Source organism: Hermetia illucens, chromosome 6, assembly GCF_905115235.1.
Source record: "Hermetia illucens chromosome 6, iHerIll2.2.curated.20191125, whole genome shotgun sequence".
Lineage (NCBI taxonomy): Eukaryota > Metazoa > Arthropoda > Insecta > Diptera > Stratiomyidae > Hermetia > Hermetia illucens.
In genome coordinates, this window is record NC_051854.1 from 83268757 (window position 1) to 83291659 (window position 22903).

The 22903-nt window shown below is 43.2% G+C and overlaps 1 protein-coding gene across 1 annotated transcript; it reads left to right on the forward strand.

Annotated features, from left to right (window-relative positions):
* The first annotated feature begins 2297 nt into the window (after window positions 1-2297).
* LOC119660058 (solute carrier family 22 member 7-like) lies at window positions 2298-17368 on the forward strand. Its single transcript, XM_038068436.1, has 6 exons — window positions 2298-3085; window positions 3144-3298; window positions 8940-9108; window positions 9605-9921; window positions 16643-16777; window positions 16845-17368. The coding sequence occupies exons 1-6, from the start codon at window positions 2298-2300 to the stop codon at window positions 17312-17314; spliced, it is 2034 nt and encodes a 677-aa protein (XP_037924364.1). The 3' UTR covers window positions 17315-17368.
* Window positions 17369-22903: the final 5535 nt, after the last annotated feature.

Sequence of the window (22903 nt, forward strand, 5' to 3'; positions counted from 1 at the left end):
GTTAATGTTCTTCATAGGATATCGAACAGTTTGCGACCACAGGCAAATTCTTTTGTGATACGGCAATCATTGAGTTCTAGGGCATCTAACCAATTCTCTTTTGTCATGGTGCACACTACTTCTTGATTTGTCACCGTGTCGGCTCAATCCCCTTCAGTTCCTTCCGTTCATCACCAGATCTTATGACACGTTTCTTGGACGCTGCTGACGACCTGTACAGCACCCGAGAAAAGAGCATTTCTGATGGCGATCTGATGTTTATCGATATTGTCAGGCAAGTTACTCAGTGTATCTGCCGTTCCATGAGTAAGATTATTTTTCCACTTTTAAACGGCAGCTGCGAGAAGTGGCGCACCCATCACACAAGCGATCATCAGATGGTGATCCCGTTTTAGGTCAACGTCGGCGTCTCCCTTTTCACGTACATCTAAAGGAACAACACCTACTCTACTTATCGCAACACAACTGACCCTCTGGCAAGCTCTGTGGTCGAACCAATTGCCACTTATGACGAGGCAGTGGGAGCTACAGAAATCCAAAAACCTCCCATCAAACCGTGATCCTCCATCACATGGCCGAGCAAAGTATTGCCAGAGCCCGCCATAACATTCATTAAATCACAATATCACCTTTAGGAAGCCTCTCCAGCGTCTATTTACTCATAGAAAACATCCTTTTCCACTACATCGGAAACATCCATTGGTGCATAGTACAGTGATGCTCCTTCACCTGAACCGCAATCTTGCAATCAGAATCCTCTGTAAAACCAGCTTCCAAGTTAAGAAAGCGCACTTTGTGGTAGCCGTCAAAAAGAATTCCCGCTTACTACCACTTGGCTTTCCAGAGTGCAAAAACGCATTGCAATAACTGTGGCAACAGGAAGAATGGTACCCTCCAGAGTGCCGACTTTTTGCTTCGCTTAGGATCAAATATCTGGTTAATATCGTTGGAATTCTCGCTCCAGTTGGAGAAAGCGAGCATTCTTGGGTCCCCGAGGAGGGTGTTCACATTTAAGAAATCAATCATGTTCCGTTTTCGATAGCCAAGGGTCGTAGCCGTAAGATCAGCCTCTTTTCGACGCGTTGTTGACGTTTTGATAGCAGTGAGGTTTGCATATTCCTAGCCTACATATTTCCATCCCTTTTAGTCGACTTATAAAGGGGAAGACTTTGAGTATGTTCTTAAGCCCCAACTCAAATACTGAAAGCAACAACAAGAAGAAAGGGTTATGATCAGTTTTGAATATTATAAATTTTTATATTATAATTCAAAATATTTAACTGAATTTAGGATTTCGGGAAATTAAAAAAGGTGAAAGTGGTTTAATAGAAAATTAAAATTTTTGATGTAATTATTCATTAGACTCTTTCCAGTGTGATGTGAAGTCAGAACAGGAAGTAGTAAATATGAGGGAAAGGGAATATGCTGCATATAAGCAAAGGAAACTTTTCGTCGTTGATAACAGGACAAAGCAAGCTACAGATACAGCAAGGTTTTATACTCTTTCACTTACTTCCCAGTTGACCGGTGATAATTTGGATCGATTTTCGCAGCTACGGTCTGACTCTGATCGCGGCACAACTTTTAGTGGCATAGTAGCTATACATATATACACCGCTTAATCCAACCCAAATAAAACCAGTTTCTGGCTCATAAGGCTATCTTGCCAGTCGAAATGGTTACTTACACGTTACTGCTTTCTGCGTAGGATTCGACGTAGGAGCGACTTTTTCCTATTTATAGAGTGGTCTATTAGAGTAAATTTTGAGCGATCCCACAGCAGAGCTAACCCACTTCCTAAATATTCCTTTTCTACATTTCGTAATGTCGGTTCCTTTCAAGTTTTTTTTGAATTGGGCAAAGAGAAATACCACCCTTCGAGTGATTATCTTTGTCATTGTATGGGACGCTTCAATTTTGTTACCAATTACAAAGGAGGCAAAAAATGTCTTCGTCATCCTCGAAGGTCTCTGCTGCAAGAATCACCTCGTTGTTGGTGCTAAGACAAAACCCATAGTATCCACAACTTCCAATATAACTAGTTTTTCATAAAAATCGGGTTAAGGGTGCCAAAAGGGAATTTACAAATCAAAATTCAAGGAGCATCCAGAGAAAACTGACATTTTTTTTCGGTTTCTTTATGCTGAACTCAAGCATGACTGGTTAACTTTCTTTAATTTTGAGATTGCCTTTGTAGAAGTGTGTTCAAAAGAATCCAATATTTTCGTATCTAAATACTGTTACCAAAATAAATTATTAACTTTTGGAAATATGTTGAATGGAGTGGCGATAAAGTAATGTTGCTATGTCTACAAAATATGTATTTCCTTGAAGATTATCCCAATATAGACATCATCCCATGTTCTAATTTGTTGAGCAAACCAATGCCAATTTGCACAATCTGCGAATCAGCTGAAATGATTGGAGTTAATCTTCTTGAAGATTACTTGAGTAAACATGCAATCAAGCTTCAGATAATTTGGAATGGAAGGCATTCGCAAAATACAGATCAGTTGCCGAAGATTTTCAGATCACTTCATAGCATCCGTTCGAAAATGTCGTCTCCCGTGAGAAATGATGTTATCGGTCAAGTGAATGGCAATTTCGGTCGATGGCAACTTCGAACAATTATTTTGATATTTTTGTGTAAAATTCCTTCCTCTTGGTTCATGGCATGTGTGATTTATACGGCACCAGCCCCCAAGAAAAGTGATTATTATTGTAACCCCTTCAATGATTCGGTTGTGACAAACTCGCAAGATTGGGTGAAAAAATCGCAGCCTTCCTACATACAACGCGCTACCGACCGGGAGTTCCAAGTGGATTTCTGTCAAATTTATGAACAAACTCTGGATAGTGACTTCATACGGAGGCATTCGAATTATTCGAACCCATTTCTGCAGCCGAGAGGGCCTGACGAGAATATCATCCCTTGCAGCCACTTCGAACATAACCCGGTATATTCGTCGTTAGTAACTGATTTTGATTTGATTTGTTCGAGGCAACTGCTAGTCAGTGTATCACAAGCGGGACATGCTTTGGGCACGCTAATCGGAGGCCTCATCGCTACCAAACTACTGAAACGGTCAGTTGTAAGTAAAAATCAGTGTGAACTGCGCTGCTGAATCTGAGATATATTCTAGTATCAGCCCCAGACGCCTCATGCTAATAGGGATGCTGTCCCAAATCTTTTTCGGGAATTTAACAGGACTTGTGCACTCGTTCAACTTGCATATGTTCTACAGATGCGTTACGGCTGCATGTTGCGCTTTCATGTACACAGCAGGACAAATGATACGTAAGAATGAAATAATAGAAATTAAGATATGCTTATTTGGAGTCTTTATTTAAACATTTCAGCTCTTCATTTTCACGCTGGTTTATAATGTAATAATACTTAAAACCAAATCTTATTCTAAAAAGATAACAAAGCGACGGTAACTAAAAATGAACGCACCATTTTATATGATTGAATTTTTTGGCGGCTGGCGGACGTGAACTGACTTTCTTTCTAGACTTTTGACAACATGTCATTCTTAACATTTGTCACCAAAGTCTCATGTCAGTCCTACAACTGTTTCATATTGGCACCTAGGTTCGCAACTCCGATGAGTCGCCACACTTACATACAGCAGTCAGCCCTTCAGAAAATGTAAACTACATGTGAGTCTTTTGTACGCTCGTGATATGTAGTCAGCAATACTTAAATTCTACTCAAACCAAGTTTTACGACGCTTTTTGTTTTAGCATCATTTTTTCAGAGACGAACATAATAATCGAACATTAGCGAAAAGAACCACAATCTTTCACCCGTTATGCAGATCTATATTCATACATAATTTTTTCGAACTATTTGATGGGATATAACTATATTAGGTTAGGTTGGGATATTAGGGATCCGCAACTGCAAGCACTCAGACCTTTTATTAATCTTCTTACACTATTTACTGACACCGTCTATACAACGGCATCAGATAGACTTGCAAATGCTTTTGAAGTTGGAATTATTTCGTTCGCCTGCTTAACGTTGTGCAACTTCCCAAATGCCAAATGCTCATTCTTATATCAAAATTTCAGAGCCAGATCCTTCACAGTTAGCCTGCGGACCACCTATGCCTATGCTTGTATGCAATGTTTTGATGGATGACCTTATATGCAGCATTATGCCTGTTCGTGTATTGCACCGGTGTCAAAACAGTGCAGCCAGAAATGAGATGGTTCAAAGTCTCTAACGCCAAATCACACATTCTGTACTGGTCGTTTTCCACCCGCTCTTTCATTATGAGTTGAATGGCACACATAAATCCCTCAGTCTCAGCAAAGGGCTCCCATCTGTTCGACAAATGCAAATCGACAAGTGACTGCCAAAGACAATTCACGTATTTACTGTGCATTGCCTTCGACTTCCATTCGTCGATCCGCTCTTGGTCTAATTTCACCCTACTCAGCCGCATGTAAGGGACTCGCCAGCTCTTCGCTGTAAAAATAAGCCCCCAACGAGTCGACTTTGCGATGATGTTGTTCCGCCACGTCAACCACACCCCTATCCCTACGCCACGAGGCAGATTCACCCGCTCCAAGGCACAGTTTGGATGATGCGTTCGGAATTTGGACATAGTTATCCGTATCCGCCGCTGGACGTTTTCCAGATCGATCTTCGTCCACGGCAATATTCCGAATGCATAAACCAGTGAAGGGATAGCGAATATGTTCAGTATACCTATTTTATTCTTCCCCGAAAATTGCGATTCCAGTACCAGCTTTACAGGTCGTAGGATTTCGGATAGCAGAGTCTCCTTTAGATCATCAACTCGAACATGGGTTCCTTCCAGAATTTCTTGGTATTTGTAGAATTCTCTCTCGATCAATGCGATACAGATTTAGGATATCTATTAGCCAGGTATGCGGGACGTATCAAAGCCTTGGCATAATCGATATAGCAACTAAAGAGGGTTTCTTTGGCCTCTAGTTGTTTGTCCTACAACTACCTAGTCGATAATGAGTTGCTCTTTGCAACCCCTTGACCCAACTCGGCAGCCCTTCTACTCCTCAGACAGAATGTTGTTGGTCTCAAGGTGGGTATTGACCCTTCCAAGGTAGGTAATCCCCGCAGTGAGGAAGGGTGGAAATTCTTCCGGCCGATTAATAGCCTGATTTATCCTATGTGCCAACCGACTGTGTACACTAGTAAATTTCTTGTACTAGCAATTCTGCGCAATCAATCAATCAATCAACACAAGCCAAATCCACTTCTAAAGGAAACTAAGGCTGAAGAAGGAGAAGAAGCATATGGGGACGTAAAATGTCAATTGATAAATCAAGGTAAAATCACAATTCTGTCACCAAAGTATTCTTTTCTCATTATCAGGTGCGTCTTTTATGCTATCCTAGCTAAAGATGCGGAGGGGTTCAATAGATTTTGTCGACTACGCTGATGATATCTGCTGACTCCCTTGCTGAACCATGGCCCTTGGCTAAATGGTTTTGAAATGGAAGTGAACGAGCGATTCGAACTGTAGGTAAATAACATTAAGATCAAAGTTCTCAGTCTGATGGGTCATTACGTTTCTCCTTTTTGCATTAATGGATAGAATATCGAAGGCGTCGAATAATTTTTTTGTCGACAGCTGCACGGAGCTTGATTTTGCTCGATATACTCATAGTGTTACGTTGGTTTATCCAACATCTCGAAATGGAGCTATATTTCAATATCAATCTTAAGCTAAAAATGTTCCACACCAAAATTCTCTCTGAACTGCTATATGCGAGTAAAAACTGGCCATCCTTGCTACTCAGAGGCTCCCAGCTTTCATCAAGTCGTACCTGCGACGTCTAATCCGTGTATTCTAACCTGAGACAACAACAAACAAAGAACTTCGTCCATCGATGTGTATATAAAGAAGCGAAATGGCAGTGGCTAGGCTGCACAGAAAGGCCAGCAATACCATTGCGGATTATGCCATGCTCTCGAACCCACTACCCCAGGATGGTCGGCGAATGAGTTGGAGTATAAGTTTCTTAGAAAGCCGTGGAATGAGCTAAAGGACATTTCTATGAACCGGAAGTGAAAGCACATATGTATTGTAGCTATTCCTCACATCGTAGTTTATGGCAACCAGAACTTGATGGGTTCCAGGATAGTTTAATTATTCATTTTGCGGTTGCGAGAAATAAGCAGGGATTGAATGTAACAGTCTGCCGGGAGACTGTTAAAGGAGACCGCTTTGCTCCATTTTGGAGCATTGGTAGCAAAGTTAATCCCATTTATGTTTGGATTCGCATGTTATGTTGCATATCACATCATCATGGGGCCGATGCTCTGCTCCTCTATAATCCGACACAATTGCGACACCTACGCGAGTGATTATTAGACGATGGCTCCTTTCGAGGCCAACACATTTCTTGCTGTGTACACTTAGAAGGCAACACCTGAATGTACTGCTAATTGCGGTACTGTTGATCTAGTTAGACGCTCGTTGCCGGCCAGTCGAAATTCATTTGACTTTGGAGCACTGAACCATCCACGTCAAGAAGCATCTGCTAAATGTTACTGAAATCTACGAAACTTTCACCATTGTTGATATTCAGATCAGATTATAATGTCATTATGTGTTCTGAACTTCTACCACCACTTAAAAATCATAAATCGCCAGGAGCCGATGGAAATACAGCCGAATTGGTTAAATATGGAGGAGACCAATTACACCAAGTGGTTTATCAACTTGGGCTCCGGATGTGGGACAGCGAATCAATGCCTGACGACTGGCAAAGAGGCATTATTTGTCTCATACGTAAAAAGGGAGATATCACGCAGTGCAGCAATTATAAAGGTATCACGTTGTTGAGTACCATCTATATGATATTCTCAGCTACCTTGCTAGGTCGGATAGCCCCAATGCCTAGAACATCATTGGCCCATACCAAAGAGGCTTCACTCTATGCAAATCAGCAACAGATCAGATTTTCTCTCTGCGGCAAGTGATGGAAAAACTGTTGGAATATGGACATCAGCTGCACCACCTCCTCATCGACTTTAAAGCGCCTATGACAGCATAGTCAGGGTAAAACTTTACACGGCCATGAAAGAATTCGGTATCCCAACGAAATTGATAAGACTGACTAGGCTGACCCTGACCCATGTGAGAAGCCAAATAAAAGCAGCAGGATCACTCTCAAGACCATTCGACATCAACAACGGGATGTTCTATCCTGCGTCCTCTTTAACCTGGCCCTCGAGAAAGTGATCCGTGATGCTGAGGTAAATTCAAGAGGTATGATCCTCTTTAAGTCCACCCAACTACTGACCTATGCTGACGATATCGACATCATGGGAAGAACGACCCGGGACGTACAGACTGCCTTCATCCAGTTGGAGCAGGCAGCGATTGGCGCGAGATCTTGGGCTGCACATCTATGAAGGCAAGGTAAAGTATATGGTGGCAACGTCAGCACCAAAAACCAACCAACCAACAACATCAAACCGCACTAATCAAACGGGAAGAATAAAAATACAACTTTGAGACCATTAATAATTTCTTCTATCTAAGGTCGAAAATCACAATCGATAACAGCTACGATGATGAAATTCGCGCACGGTTGTTGTCAGCTTACAAAAACTGCTCCGCTCGAAAAGTCTCACCATAGGGTCAAAGCTGTTACTGTTCAAAACTATCATCTTGCCAATCCTCATGTATTCTTCGGAAACTTGGGTTCTTAGCAAGAAAAATATTGAACTCTTGGCCTCCGAAGAATTTTTGGGCTGCTACATTAGGATGGACTATTCCGTAGTCTACATAACGACGAAATATATGAGCAATACCATGACCGTCAAGTTGTGGATAAAATCCGGCTGAATAGGATACGATGGAGGTCTCTTAATCCGTCTAGATGAGAATGATCCAGCTCGGAAAGTCTATAAAGGCAATATCTATGGTAGAAAAAGAAGACGAGGCAGACCGTGCCTGACATGGAGCGATGTCGCAGGGATATCGAATTGGTGGACCTCGGTACAAAACCGGGATGTCTGGACTTCCTTATTAAGGCAGGCCTAGACCGGATACCGGTTGTTGCGTCTTTGATGATGATGATGATGTGTCCTGAACTGCGGGTCATTGATCATAGAAACCTGTCTTCCAGTTGGTACATAACACTGCACAATTGAGTGCTCCTTAACCATTAACAATTCCAATTGTATCCCTAAGCGACTCCAGAGAGTGATTTTAAGGGGCCCCGTCAGTATTGCAAGATGAGGAGGGAAAATCTCGTCATCACACTTTGCTTGGGAATAGAATATCTTGACTATACTCTTACGCAGCAATTCTCCCTTTGTTGGAAAAAGCTAGCATTATAAGAGCTCTCGATATGATGAGGAGCAAGCACACACTTCAGAAACCAATTCAAAATCGTTTTCAATAAATAAAGTTCCTAGACGTCAGGAGCCGTTAATACTCCGATAGCATAAAACTTTTAAATTTTTGTTTAGGGTTTGAGGAGTCCTAACTCCGCATCCACTTGATGTTGGATCGAACGAAATGTAGAGCAACTTTCTCCCACTCTTTATGGTCAAAGGACTCTTCTTTTTAGGTTTAACACCCAAAGATAAAAAATTTATAATTCGTAAAACACAGCCAGGGTACGAATTATATCCAATGTAAATCCGTCCACAGTTCGGACCACAGCTTGGCCGGAACTAGACAATTTTTGTTTAGGGATCGATGAGTCCTGAGTCCTTGTCGTGTTTTGCGAATTATAAAAGGGAGCGTATAACACCTCCCGCTGTTTCCAGGGCAGAGGTGAGGCAGTATTGGATAAGTCGCCTCTGACCTGGTACGAAACCGTCCCTCTTTTGAAAGTTTTAAAGTTTTCAAATTTTTCATCTGTAGGAACTTTTATAATTAAATACTTAGATTAGCTGATTACTGGAATCATTCCAATTTCAGTTGCCGACATCACTGCTGGAAAGGCTAAAGTCATTATAACGACATTATTCGAGCTGTTCTGGTCGATTGGGTTGATCCTTCTACCGGGGATCTCAATATTTGTGGATAGTTGGACCCATCTTTACGTGGCAATATCATCTCCAACAATACTGCTTGTCTTCTTACACAGGTACGACTAAACTTTCCATTGGAGATGTGGTATGTATGTGCACACGTATTTATATTTTCACACGTTGATGAACTGTGAACAAGATTCATGCTAATTGAATTTTTTGGAAGACCAATCTGATAATGAAAAGAGTAAATAAAACGTTCCGTTTGTTATTTAATTGAGGAGATAATGTACACTCCTCCCTTTGTTAGCGAATCATTTAACATTGATAAAAATAAACGGGTTTATTAATATAAACATCGGAGGACAATATTTACGAGAAAAATATAACTAAGATTCTCTTATAATTTATCATATATAGACATACATAGTTTGCATACAGATATTTTTGTACATGTAACGTGAGGCCTATTTATTGCATATTATTTTTTCAAAATAAAATTCTGCATTACCACAAAAAACTACAAACTTACCAAATTGTACTATCTTATATTATCTTCTCACATCTACTATAATAGCTAAAAGATAACAATAAAGCCCGTTTATTTCACAGGTGGATAACAGATTCCCCGCGTTGGCTCCTTAAACAAGGGAAAATCGAAAATACAATGAATATCCTTCTTGAATCTGCTGCGTTCAATAACAAGCAAATTCCTCTGGATTTAGAACAACAACTTCAAGAAATGGCAAACAATATTCGAAACGTTAATCCGCCGAGCTATTGGAGTATTTGGGATGGAAAGACGAACAGAAGCTTCATAATTGCTGTTCATATGGCATGGGTGTGGGCTGTGATGCTGTACAATGCAATGATCATAAATATTAGATCATTTGGTGTGGACCATATTCATTCTAATACCGTCATTTTAGGTAAGTTTTCAATTTGGTAAAGTCATCATCATCATCATCATTACCAACGGCGCAACAACCGGTTTCCGGTTGAGGCCTGCCTTTATAAGGAACTCCAGACATCCCGGTTTGCGCCGATACCCCTAAAAGCTGTCTGGCGTCCTGACCTACGCCATCGCTCCATCTTAGGCAGGGTCCGCCTTGTCTTCTTTTTCTACCATAGATATTGCCCTTATTGACTTTCCGGACTGGATCATCCTCATCCATACGGATTAAGTGACCCGGCCACCGTAATCTATTGAGCCGGATTTTATCCACAACCGGACGGTCATGGTATCGCTCATAGATTTCGGCATTGTGTAGGCTACGGAATCGTCCATCCTCATGTAGGGGGCCAAAAATTCTTCGGAGGATTCTTCTCTCGAACGCGGCCAAGAGTTCACAATTCTTCTTGCTAAGATCCCAAGTCTCCGATGTACAGTAAGAGCTTTGAGCCTATGGTGAGACATATCGAGCGGAACAGCTTTTGTAAGCTGAAATGGACTCTATTGCTGTAGCTGTTATCGGTTGTGATTTGCGACCCTACATAGGAAAAACTATCAACGGTCTCAAAGTTGTATTCTCCTATCTTTATTCTTCCCGTTTGACCGGTTGATGTTTTTGTTGGTGGGTAGTAAAGTCGTGAGACTTATAAACTTGTGGCGGTGCCTTTTACTTCCAGACTATTGTCTAGAATGAGAAGTTTTAATTACCTTACTTTTCTACCGATGTGATCTGGACGGTCGGAAGTCGGCACATTCACTCGCAAAACCGCCGGGGACGCACCTAATCTCAGCTTTTATATAAAGGCTGCGTGAATCCTTGCAATTTCACTCTTCAGAGTAGACTTGACAGTGGATGACCTAATTTCAAAAACTGGTTCTGGTCCTTCCATTGAGGATTCAGATCGTCGGCGAGCTAGCGTGTCAGCCTCCTCATTACCAGCGATGTTAGAGTGCCCTGGCACTCACATCAAGAGTGTTTCGTTCAGTCCACCGAATTTCAGCAGCACCTGATGACAACTCCACCCCAACTGGCTTGCCATGCCGTTGCTTTTTAATGCTGATTATGCCGCCCGACCCTCGGAACAGATTCGCATGGTGCGACCCCTCCATTCTTGTCGCAGACATTTTTGTGCTGCCAATGAAATGGCATATCTCTCCACCTGGAATATGGTTGTCAGTTTTCGAAGGGTCGGGCCAGTTCCATAATCGGATTCCTCGAGAACTCCCCTGCGCCGGTTCCGCCCTCCATAACTGACCCGTCGGTAAAGATTAATAAATCAGTCATCTGAAAAGACGCATGGCCATTTGTCGACCATTCTTCTCTATCGGTCATTACGATAGTGTATGTCTTTTCAAAGACGAATTTGGAAACCATATGATCGGTCGGCATCAGAGCTACCGGATGTTTGTCAAGGAATTTCCAGATAGACGCATGACCGTGTGATTGGCCACCTTTCGACGCCCTTTCCGTTTCACCTCCAAGTGAATGGAGGGTAAATTTAGGATAGTTTCAAGTGCCGCAGTCGGCGTAGTACTCATTGCTCCAGTAATACTTAGGCAACCAAGTCTCTGAATCTGCGTTAGCAGCGTCCTGCTGTTAGCAAGTTCAGCCACCAAACGATGCATGCCTACATCAAAATGGATTTTATTATGGATGTGTACATTCAATGTATCCATTTTGGTGAAAGTCGCCAGGCCTTACCTATCGCATTCCTACAGCACCAGAGCAACCTGCAGGATTTCTGATAGTGTTCCTAGATGTGGTGCTTCCACGTTAACTTGGAGTCGAAATGTATGTATGTTAAATGCCCATTTTACTCGCTCCGGTGATACTACTTTGCCTGCCAGATTCCAGTCTCTCGGTTGAGCGCTGTATGCACCTGTTGGCCCCGAGAGTAGATTTTGGATGCTGCCTGGGGAGTAAACTTCAAGCAAATGGGTTGCCGTTTGTTCATCGCTTTCTGTGTACCTCCCGTTCTGTAAACGTAGATAACCCTTCTTTAACCAGCATCCGCTTCAACTTTGAGGTTACCTCGAGGGAGTCTCTTCGCAAAAGCGTCTCCATGATGATTGTTTAACCGATCTTATGCTCTTCTTTAGAACCTTCTGTGCCTCTTTACAGCGATTCCAGCGAGCGTCTGAATCACACTTCAGGGCCCGATGGTGGAGCATCTTTGTCGTTCTCCTCTGTTTTGCCAAATCCGAGTTCCACCATGGTGTTTTACCCTTCTTTGACATATTGAGTGGACAGCTTTCTTCGAACGCTTCTTTCAAGCTAGTTGTGATCATCTGGATAGTCTTCTCTATTTCAGCAATGGATTTGATGCGCTTCGCAGGGATCCTAACTCGGGCGCTCAATTCTATTTTATACGTCAGACAATCTGTCTACCGCGGATTCCGAAATGGAGAGGGTGAATTTGGATCCATGCCCATTACGAAATGAATGCGTCCGTGATCCGAGAGTGTGATATCGTTTGATACTCTCCACTTTCCGACCAGAGCCGTGATGGCAGGGGTTGCCACCGTAATGTCGATGACTTCTCGCCTGACTACTTTGAAAAAAGTGGGTTCATTACCCAAATTGAGGATCTGCAAATCAGTTTCTACTAGATACTACAGTAGTCTCGGTTCTTTTGCATTGATGTTGGAACTTCCCCAGCATATGTGCTGAGCGTTGACATCACATCCTGCCATTACCCCCATGCCTCTACTTTTGTCATATTGGATAGCTCTGACGAATGGTCTACTGGGAACGTCTTCTGCGTCATAGGGGAAATATGCAGAGTACCATAGTATTTCTTTATCTGCCCATTGATTTTATATTGCTAGCCGATGTGGTGTCTCCATCACATAGGCCCTAAACCAAATTAGCCTGTGCGTAGAAACTTGCTCACATAAGACGAACATAAAACCTTTATACCTGAAGCTAGTTTCCGGTATTCCGACTTGTTTTTAGATGGCGGAAAACTTCAAAAGACATGACAGTGTGCAGGAGTTTTAAACCACTTAGCCAACCCCCCATCCTCCCCGCTCCACAGAACCTGTTCAAGGTATTACATCACAGAACGAAGTTAGCTCATTCAGGCATGATCTCCTTTCTTTAATTGGAGGCGTATATAACCGCGTTTTTGGCGTCTTGTCTGCTTTTACAGCTCACTTTTGACGGCTCCGATCATGGAATTGAGCGGATCCCAATCGTCCTGACATACTAGCATTCTCTGCATCAAATTTTCTGGAACTAGCATCGTCTCTAGGGTTATATCTAGAATCCCCCTCTCTTTAACGAAGCATGAATAGTGGAAGGATACGTGCTTCTGTCCTCTTTATCTCCTTCGCGGTTTCCATAAGAAACTAGGTAAGATTATAATTAATCACCCTGTGTTATATCTTAAATGGCTCCTTAATAACAGGGATGAGTCTGTATGCCCATTGACCCTTTCTCTCAGCGTTCCCAATGCTCCTATCAACTATGTACATATCTCTCCCTTTCGTCCCTTTCGTCATCTGCCAAGGTGTTAATTGGCATCATTCCCGTAATAATGAACGCTGCATCATTTGAAACGGTTCTGAAGGCAGAGTACACTCTTAGGGATGTTCTTTTATAGGCTGCACTCAGTTTATGAGCGTTATCTGCAATCTGCAATGGCTTCCCCAAACAGGGGTCGTATAGAGCATGAGCGAGCTCACCACCTGGCTATAAGTAACCGACAGGTATACTGTGGCTCTCCCATGTTCGGCATCATACTAGCAGTGGATGCTTTGTTGCAAACATATTGCACTTATTGCTTATGAATGAGCTTCTCGTCTATACCACTTGCATTTTTTCTTCTACAAGTGTCAGGCTAGAACCCTCTAGCCAACCACTATATGTGCAGTGGTTGCTTCTAATGAGAATAGCTCAGCAATGTCGAGATACTTTGTGACTAGAACTAGCGCTATATTGTCGGCGTGATTATCCATCAATACTTCCTCCGGAACCACAGGATTAAGAACATCCTTATTCATCTTGTTCCGCAGCACATTGGATCCGTCATTAGTGTCATACCAGGCGAGAATACCAATCTTCGCAAGAGATGCACGTATTAGGTTTAGGTTCAAATTGGCCGAACTAAATGCATTTCTCACGTTCATAGTCACCACGACGCACTATTTGTAGATTACTCGCTCTAGCATTTTTCCCACAGTAGGAGGTTGGCTCACCAGAAAGTTTACCTGCCTCGGGCAGTAGCACTAACTTCTATGCTGTAGGAAATATCACCTCGGACATGCAAGCTCCGGACAACTCAGCAAGCATGTTCGGATTAGATTTCACGGCGACCTTAAGGACGCTGTTCGGTATTCCATTCAGACCCGGGGCTTTGTTGTCTCCTATTCTACCGCAGATATAGAGTAGCTCCTCTATGGTATCTGCCTGTGTGCTTGTCCGTCTTTTTTTCCCGAGAGGGAAATCTCCAAAAGAGACTGGTATATATATTCTCCATATGGAATTTTTACCCACTGAAACCATCCTCTAACTGCTGTCGTCTTCCCGGGGAACTACCGCAAAATATTACGTCTAGCCTCTTACTTCACTTCAAGATTATATTCGCTACCATTTATTTTTCTGCCTCCTCTGCCCCCCGCAACTTGCACTGAATTCACCTCACCATGTGGTTGATTGCATTTCAGTTCTCCTGGTACGTAAAAATTTTCCCAAATAATCCCCAATTCTGGTGTTACTGTCTTTTCTAATGTCTCGTCTCCTCTAGATCCTTCCTTTCATCTAAGAATCTCATAGATTGAAAAAATATTTGCTTCGGATTCTCCGGAATACCGTAGCAGCTATCCAATTTAAACCTATACGAACATTTACAGTATCCTTCATGTCCCATGAAAAATTGCGTGAAATCATCACTTATGTCACCATGCGTAATCTGGGTCCACACCTTGTTACTGGGAATCAATCTGTGGGTCCATCCTTTTCCATCCGTCACCATTGTTTTTGCCAGCGTTCAACGATTCCTCCATTTTGGGGTTTTTCACAGGAGATCAAATGAAGGATCGGAGGAGGATGGCATCAGTCTGGCTTCCGCGCATGTACACCGTTAAGGTGGCTTTTCTATAAACCGCGGTCATCTTCAAAGCATTACATGTGATATAAAGTGCAATTAACTAAACTAGCGCTTCATAGAATAGCATAGTGCTTACCACGCTACCTATAAGTTCCCTACGGATGCATCCCGCCCCACAATATTTGGCATTATCTTCGCATTCGGTGGTCTCTGCATTGCATTCACTCTGTCCTTTTGAGTCCATGACTAATCTGTCCAACGTGTGCTCGGATCCAGCTAACATTAGTAGGGGAGTTGTATAGCAGCTATAGATTTATGTCAACTAGTTTTGCCTATATGAATCCACTTGAGGACTGCCTCATATATTTCTGTATGGTTTGGTACTCGCATACCCACAGAGCCGCTCCACATGTAGGATCGCCTACCCATACATTTTTATTAGGGTTTTTATAGGGTTCGCTTAATATAGTCACATGCACCACTAATTCATAAATGGTTCGCCAGAACAGATCTTGAGTAATTGAGTCTTTCTGGGTCTTTCAATGGTTGCCTCCTGCAACTTGCGCCGCTTGAGCTGCTCTGCTAGGATAGTACAGATTTCTGCGTAAGAAGCGTCCTCGCTTAGGCCCTTATACTGTATGGTGATTTTATGTTTTCGAGTACTTGCGGCAGCACGTTCACTAAACAGATTTTTCACTTGATTGCGGAAACCTTCAACTTTGATCTCTTCGGCCCATTAGCATTAGCAAGCCTTAAAATACCCTTTTGGTTTTTTTCCGATTCTGCTGGCATTTCTCCCCAAGTCTTAGGCTGACCCTAATGTCAATTTTCAATTTTTCTAGTATGGCTGCGCAGGGTATACCACCAGTGCTTGAAATAATGGTCGCCTCGGAACTCGGAAGACAATCCTCTTCTTCGTTTAGCCCTGTTTGGCTCAATGTTAGTCCACTCCTCTTATTCCATCACATCCCTCTCTTGACGGCAGTAGTGTTTTACGCACTATTATTCGACCTACCGAAGTTTCAGGTCCCTTCCTCAAAGTGAGCCATACGCCTATTGCTTTTTTTAACCTACTGGTTTCCTTTGTGTTCGTCTTTCTCTTTTCTACCTCTCATGTTTCTTTGCCCATTCACGGCTGGTTGGTGATCTGACATCTCCAAACAGGATTCGCTCTTTGTGTGTCTGTCGGGCACACGAACTTTTTTTTAGAAAGACCTAGATATGCAAACGAGTATGATGACCCCACCGAATATTGTGGGGTACCAAATGAACGGTTTCGATTAATACTTTCTAAAGCAGACCTTAGTTGTGACATCTAATGCAAAACGGAGAGTGCGGAGACTGGAATGCCGTCGTTTCCTTTAAGGCCCCAGTCTCAAAAGCTACCTACCTGGAAAATATGAAAAAACTCGGATCGGCATCTAGGCTTGATGGAGATTTAAAAGCCTCGCGGCTGCATCCAGATGAGGCTTTTGATAGAGCCAAATGTTGGAATCGATCACGAAGAGCCGACCCGATTGTGAACGGGACAAAGACTGAAGAAAAAGAAGAGGTATCTAGGCCTCGAAATAACTTCCATACCGATATTTACTCAAATCTGTGGGTGGCAAATTTATAATATAACGTCATGTTCATTCTAATTCGCAGGATTTGCTGAAATGATTGGCGTATTTGGTGGACTTTATTTTATTCTATATACACGTCGGCGATGGCTTTGGGTGGGATATTGTATAACGATTGCGGGCTTCCTGACATTTTTCATCTGGACGGTACCAAGCACAAGTAAGAAATTTGAAATAAAACGGAAAATGTACATTTCTAACATCCATGTATATTTTATACTCAACAGTGAAGGAATCTAAACAAGCTGGACTAGAAATAATATTCTGCACAGGATTAAAAATAGCAAACGCTCTATCGATGTCAATTTTAATTACATGCACAGGTGAACTGGTGACCGAGGAAAAGCGTCCTATACTTATGTTTTCAGTTGTTACTTGGAGTCGGATTTGGTTACTGATTGCTCCGTTCATTATTGCTCTGTCCACCATACACAAGTTGATACCAGTGACTATATTTGCTGGATTGGCTGTAATCAACGGTCTTTTCATGTGTTACATAAATGAACAATTTTGGAACTTCAGTCACCCGAAAATTGAACGTGTCCCAACCTTGACGACATTTAGAAGAAACTCAGCCATTTTGCTGATGAAAAGAAATTCTACATGCTCCGAATTAAATATCGGAATGTCAACCCCACCCAGAGCTAGTATATCTGATTTGTTGTCAACTTGTGAAGCGATTGAAGAAAAATTTTGATATTTTTGTTTTTTAAATTAATTAAATTATATTATACGAGACACCTACTTCTTTAATCACTTTAATTTTCAGTTTTGATCTTTGTTCCCTTAGCTAGAGCTTTTAGATTGCCTCGATCGACACTTCGCGGCCCGCCAAGTTCTCCCAGACTGGTTTTCTGTCAGGAGAAATGGCAACCTTGCCACCAAAACATCGTCGCCAACGGACGGATCGTCGCATCGCGGAAGAATGCCTCATCGCAGCGAAGCAAGAGTTTGACCCTCTGTTGGAACGTGGTATTGTTCGGTCCTCTTCGCGTCAGTGCCCAAGGCTTGCGACAAGTGGCGCGCTGCGAATACCGCCACTCGCCTGGAAAGGTATCCACTGCCCATAAAAATGGATCTGCGGAAAGCGGAGAATCGTGCCTTCGTATCCCCGGTTATCGACCTGCAAGGAGCCTTCTATCAGATTCCGGTCTGCGGAGACGTCTGCAAAACAGCTATCCTACGTCCTTCGATATGTTTGAGTTCGCTCGTTATGAGAATGGGTCTGAGGAATGCAATTCAAACAGTGCAGTGGATTTTTCACTATCTCTTCAGAAAGCTGGACTTCTTCCGCTGCTACCATGATGATATCTGGTTTTCTCAAACGGCCGTGAAGAACGTCAATGTCACCCCGACAAAACCCTTTCACTCCTAGAGGCAACTAGGACTGGTCAACAAATGCCAAATCGACACGTCTGAAGTCGTATTCGCTGGCTACGACATCAGAAAAAATTGCTCCCGTCCACCAGAGTCCAAAATCCAATCGATCTCAGATTTCGTCAAACTCACATCTACTTGCTGCTCAGAGCCGAAATTCATTATTATCGGCCCTAAGTCTGTGAGCTACAGGGCTCGCTAGCTGAGCTACCCAAGAGTTGTATGACCAAAAAGTTTAAAATCAGTTGGACAATCGTGGCAGACTCCGCATTTGAGCACTGCAAGCGTCTTGTCATCCACCCAAAAGTTTGCTTTCCGCATCGTGGCCTTATCCCAGCAATGAGTAGAGGCGTTCCATTAGACTTCTTTTCTAGGAAACTGCCGAGCTTCTCTCTGTTTTCGTTGCCATCAAGTATTTCCAATGGATCCTGGAGAGGTGCCAGTTGTTAGTATATACCGACACCCGCTTATTTTCACGCTGACGCAGTGCTCTCATAAGGTCTCACCACGCCAGATCAGGCTCTACTTTATCGGTTAATTTGACACCTGCTCTGAGAACATGCTGAGCGACCAAAAAGTTGTGGCAGACGCTCTGTCTCGCAAGATGATAGTCGCTATGCCCACAGCATTGAGTTGACGAATAACTGCCACCCTTTGTCGCCAGTGCTTGCCTCAAGTTTCACCGACTCGTGCTGGGCGGCCAAGTGGCCTACTATACGAAGTTCAACGACGCGACCAAGCCGTATTTACCAGTTTCACTTGGTAACCGAACTTTTGATACCCTATATCAGCTTAGGTTCTTTTGACCGACTCTCCGCGTGGACCTCTTTCGCTGGGCTAAGCATCGTGTTATGTCAGCTCTCATAGATACTCCGCCACAACAGATCAAAGTTTTGTAATTTCAAAACGCCCAACGCTTGGTTTGAATACATCTATGAGGATCATAAGGCTTCCTCTTGACTAAGGCTATAGGAGTTGCCTCACGATTATCTATTGATATACACTGTGGTCACAATCAGTTCCAGTACGCACCGGTACACCAATGTTAATCAAAGTCGCCAATTTAAGGCTGACCTGACTTCCAACTTAACTGCCTATATACATATTTGCATCCACACAGTCTTTTTGTTGTACATGTTGCCTTGTGGGTGCGAAACACGTCCACACGATACCTTGCTATCCTCAGGGCAGCGAAATGGTGTAACGAATGCACCGCATTCTTAAGGCCGCCTTAGGCTCTATTTGTACTGACCAGCAGCTAGCGTTACGTATCCAGCGCGGAGCATGCCAGACATAGCACAGACGAAAGTTTTCATGCTATCCAGCAGATAGCGTTCCTAGCACAGAATGTGTCGCACACAAAAGTACTCATTCATATATTCACTATACGAGTATTCATATTTACCAGCAGCAGGCGTTCCGTATCCGCACAGGAACTGCACAGCACACAATTCTTGCAAAGAATATTTTTCCCGTGCTGGAACGAGTCCTTGTAGGGAATTTGAAAAACTATTGCATTGGAAGAGATGAAGGATAGACATTCGCACGAGTTTTTTTCCGAATTGTTTCGCTGGTGACCAATCTATATCAAAATGTACCTCTCGAGAATTCAAACATAATTTTCAGAAATACAAAGCGGTTTCATATGTGGAGTGCCATGCGAGTTTCTACTTGGTTTGTAATTTCGCAAAAAAAGTTGTGGTGTGACAAATTTTTTCCTTGATTATGATTAAAATGTCATGCAGAGCGAAGGGTGTTGCACTTGTCAATAAAAACCATACTAATTCTATATCCATTCATTTTTCATTAGTTTCCATTGATGAAATCACTGGGACAAGAACGAAGTACTAACACAACACCAAGCCCCATTGAGATACGCGGAACGACGTACATGTCAAATACTATAATTTTTTTACACCATTCAAATTCTAGCCGGGAGACAAGTCTTCTTGGTTTCTACCGATGTCATGTCGGAAAGACTCCCTCCAGTATACTTAACGCTAACATAGTGAATGTGTGGAAGAATATTTTTGCATCTCAAACATTCTATCCTGGACTCGCTAGCTGAGATTTCATGGCTCGGAGCAGAAGTCTTCCTCTGGCTCCGCATCACCTTCAAAGAGAATCTGCAAACCTCTCCGGTTGAAGTGGCTTTCTGCTTATCGTCTCGCATTCCGAAAAAGTTCCTCATTCTTCAAAGGAAACCAACCATCATCCCCAAGGATTTCGTCATCGACCTGAGTAGCCTCCTTAGAGTTACTCGCCCGGTATCAGCGTCTAGGTTACAAGACAATTACCCTTTCGTTTTCAAAGATCGATGCCATTAAGGAGACGCTACAGCAGCCCTATACCAACCTGCATCGAGTAATAAAAAGGCGTTACGATCGCGATCACATCTACGGACCACTTCAAAGCCGCTTACCTTGACTGGGCGGATATAACAGCCACTCCAGCCATCAAAATAGTGTGGCCTCCAAGGAGAAACTCACGTTTTCATTCTCTCCAACAGACGTGAAGGTGATTGGAGCTGGTTACATGGGAACCTCGAAATGGTTGAATTGTTGTCGGTGAAGCAACAATCAGAAACTTGCAGGAAGGCAATGGCGTGTACGGCTTGTCAAACTTGCCAAAGTTCCGTACAAAACAAGTGTTTTTCTGCACTGCTGAATTTTAACATAGACATTCAGCAAGGACCCACAAATACTGGATAAATATAGTTAGAAACCCCACCAAGAGATGAATGGCAACCACATATATTAACCCTTGGTGGAGTATAGTGGGGCAAACACACCTATGCGCCATCGTTCGCCGTTACCTGAAATGCCCTTCAGCTCCCCATGACTTCCCAAAACGCTCGCACTCCTCCTCTACAGTTCTGCGCCAAGTGCGCTTGGGACGACTTATTCATCGCCCATTTTGGGAGAATAGATTTCACCGTACGGCGTCACCAGCAATTCTATCGTCACCCTCCTTAATGAGTGACCAATCCACTCTCAATTTTTCTACGTTTGAGATAGTTTCAAACCAAGGCAGATGAAGGTTTGGAGCTTTTGACTAACACTTTCCATGTGCTACTCTCGTATAGTAACCCAGAAACAATACTAGCACATAGCAGTCTCAACTTGGTCTTAGTGTTGAAATAACTGCATTTGCTGATTTTAGAAAGGACAGCGAAAGCAGATTTAGCACTTTTAATACTCCAGGTAACATCCAGTTGTGTACCAACCTCGCCAGAAACCACGCTTCTTAGATATACAAATTGATCGATGCCTTTGATGTTCTGCCCATTACTACAGATGGGGAGAGTGCGATGGCCCGTCAAAGTGAGAACCTTGGTTTCGTTGATGTTTATCTTCAGTCCAACTCTATTTACCTCTCTTTCCAAATCCACGGTCATTTGGTGATCAGGTGGAAGAGCAAACAGATTTCATCAGCGTAGTCGAGGTGTTTGAGGAAAGGTGTCATTGCCCATTGAACTCCTCCACGTCCTCCGGACAAGGCAGCATGAAGTCCGTCACCAAAAATAAAAAGAAATAATATCAGTGACAGGATGCCCTTTGGACCTCAAAATCCTCTATGATTTTACCTCAGTGCAGCACGTCACATTTTCCGCCATCATATCTCGCCCTGATAATAGCTATTAGTTTCTCTGGAATGCCTTTCCTGCGTAGAGTACCTCTGGTAAACTCCCTCTTCACGCTATCGAAAGCTTCTTCGAAATCGATGAAGATTAGGTGCAGCGAAAATCTAAACTCCGCGCACTGTTTCAAAGTGATCCGTAGGGTTTTGATATGGTTACAGGATACAGGAGGATCTGGAGGGAAAGCCAGCCTGCTCTCTGTCAACAAAACCTTCGAAGTGCAATGTTTGCAATGGCAGGAAGCATGCAGATATCCCTCCAATTGCCACACACAAAACAGATCACCTTCTTTGGGATCTTGACGATTATCTCCTTTTTCTACTCTCTGGGAAAATCTCGGATTCAGAAGCTTTCCGTACGAGTGGAAGCAGCAGATCTGCAGTAACTGCAGATGCAGCTGTGAATAACTCTGCCGGGAGACCGTCTAACCCAGCGGCTTTATTTCCTTCGAGTTCATTGATGGGCAAATGCTTGGAAGAACAGTCCGTATTCGCATGCTACGGTGACTAACCGTTTCATCCATAAGAGGAAGAACCTCACCGGATGTAATGCGGTTAAGAACCCTGGCGAGGTGATCTTTCTACCTGTTCTGTTATTCATCGTCTTGGATGACAAGTCGGCCCTTGACGTCCTTCACAGGACCGTCGAATGATTTGCGACCACATGCAAGCTCTTTCTTGATATAGTATATATTTCTGAAATCATTGCGAACTGCGGCATCTTCGCGCATCATCCCTGACCAGCGCAATCTCTCTTGGCACGGGGTACACTACACTGAACTTCTCGTAAGCATGCATAAATGCACCATCGATGCTCATGTCCCAGCGCCCGCGCTACGCTTCGAGCCATTAGTAAAAAATTTGTCTAGCCAAACATGCGGAAAGACGTGCATTGCTTCGCTCGAACGTGCTTTGCCTGCCAAAGATCCGAAACTGTCAGGCATACGAAGAACGAGTTCCATCCATTTCGAACGCTCGATAAACGGTTTCAACAGGTCCACATCGATATCGTCGGACCACTGATGCCTTCACGTGGTTATCGTTAGTGCTTAACAATGGTGGACAGATTTTCACCCTGGCCCGAAGCAGTGCTTTTGCCAGATCAAAGTGCTGAATCTATCGCCGACGCCTTTCATGCTACATGGATTTCCCGCAATGGAGCTCTTAATATCATCACGGCCGACCAGGGAACTCAATTTGAATCCCCGTTCTTCGCGTCGCTTACGAAACTCCTGGAATGGAATACGTGTGCCTCTCCGTATCACCCGGC